Raw genomic sequence first — 1,346 nt, 5'->3', positions numbered from 1 at the left:
GAGCCCTCCCTTGTCTCCACAACTCTGTCCCCCATTAACTGGGAGCAGCTCAAGAGCAGAAGATCCGTGGTTGTTGCTTCTGTTTGCACCACTACCTTCACCACCACCACCATCATCATCATCTCCAAAGACAGGGGAAATACGCTGCACCGCCGGACAACAGGATTTCAGGTTTCCAGGATAAAGACCGCTCTCCTCCCCCTTTCCCCCCATCGCTCCCTCACTCACCGCATCGCCCGTGCCCTGGCCGGGGGCGGCAGACCGGGGGGGGTAACAATGGTGAAGTTTCTGGTGAGTTCTGGCTGCGCCCTGGCTGCGTCGGTGCTGCTCCGTGTGCCTGTCGGATCGTGGTGAGGAGAAAATGAGCGAAGAGACGGCGACTTCTAACGAGTAAGTGGCGGTGCTCCCCCTCCCCTCCGCTCCGGGATCGGAATGGGGATGGGGCTCGAGGCGTCCCTTCGGCTCCGCGCCCCGCGGGGCCTTTGCCCGCGCACGTACGTGTGCTGTCCTCCCCCTGCGCGGACTGCGCATTTCTGCTCGCGTACATGGAAGCCCAGAAGCTCCCTCTTTGTGAAGGAGCTTGGTTTGGAAGGGCTACGAGCCGCCGGCCGGAAAAGCTTGGTTTAGTTAGAGCCCGGTAGAAAACGGTGCAGGTAACGATGGTGTCTTGGAGGGGGAGGATGGGTCTGAAATGCCCAGAGAGGTATCGGCACGTACTACCTCTGATAATATCCCATTACTTGTAGATATTTCACATGGAAAGTAGTGTGTGGGAGCTTCATCCTGCAGGAAACTGCTCCTGAATTTTAATTGGATGAGTCAGTCAGTGTAAATACAGCTTAAACCTACCCTAAAGCCCTTTCCCCCCCCCCCCCTTTTTTTTTTTTTAATTTCTTTAAATGAGCACTTGAGACTTTTTCCCCCTTCCCTTCCCCCTCCCCACCCCCCCAGAGAGGAAAGGGATAGTTCAAGGATCTCTTAATATTTTTACTGTGACTGGTTTGGAGGAAATCCAGAGGAGATTGTGTGTGTGTGCGGCTGTATTCCCCTGCATGTAATCAGTCTTTGAAATACATTTGGGTCGGAAGCGATAAATATTTGTCAGAAAACATCTGAGTTCTTTATGGCATTGGAAAAGGAAAATAAAGTATTTTGAAACTTTTCCTGTGATCGGGAAGTTTAAAGTTGATTGCTGCGGTCTCCAAGCCGTAGCGTTACGATTTGCGATGTCGGTGTTTGCTCGGGCTGATTTTATGAATGATGCGGTGACGGCCGCGGCCATGGCGGTGGGGAGGGAGCGCTGCGCCCATTGTATCTATAGGTAGCGGTGAGCGGCCGGGGAGCAG

The 1,346-nt window shown here is 53.8% G+C and overlaps 1 protein-coding gene across 1 annotated transcript in view; it reads left to right on the top strand.

The window, feature by feature from the left end:
* The window catches only part of SPRED1 (sprouty related EVH1 domain containing 1), a 58,490-nt gene continuing 57,144 nt past the window's right edge, over positions 1–1,346 (top strand). Inside the window, exon 1 of the mRNA XM_008639553.2 lies at positions 1–390. Coding sequence (XP_008637775.1) covers positions 362–390 — 29 coding nt within the window. The 5' untranslated portion in view covers positions 1–361. The remainder of the gene's footprint in view (positions 391–1,346) is intronic.

This window comes from Corvus brachyrhynchos, unplaced genomic scaffold, assembly GCF_000691975.1.
Source record: "Corvus brachyrhynchos isolate BGI_N302 unplaced genomic scaffold, ASM69197v1 scaffold115, whole genome shotgun sequence".
In the NCBI taxonomy this organism is placed as follows: domain Eukaryota; kingdom Metazoa; phylum Chordata; class Aves; order Passeriformes; family Corvidae; genus Corvus; species Corvus brachyrhynchos.
The sequence above is the reverse complement of the archived record's forward strand: the minus strand, read 5'-3'. Positions and strand labels throughout refer to the sequence as shown.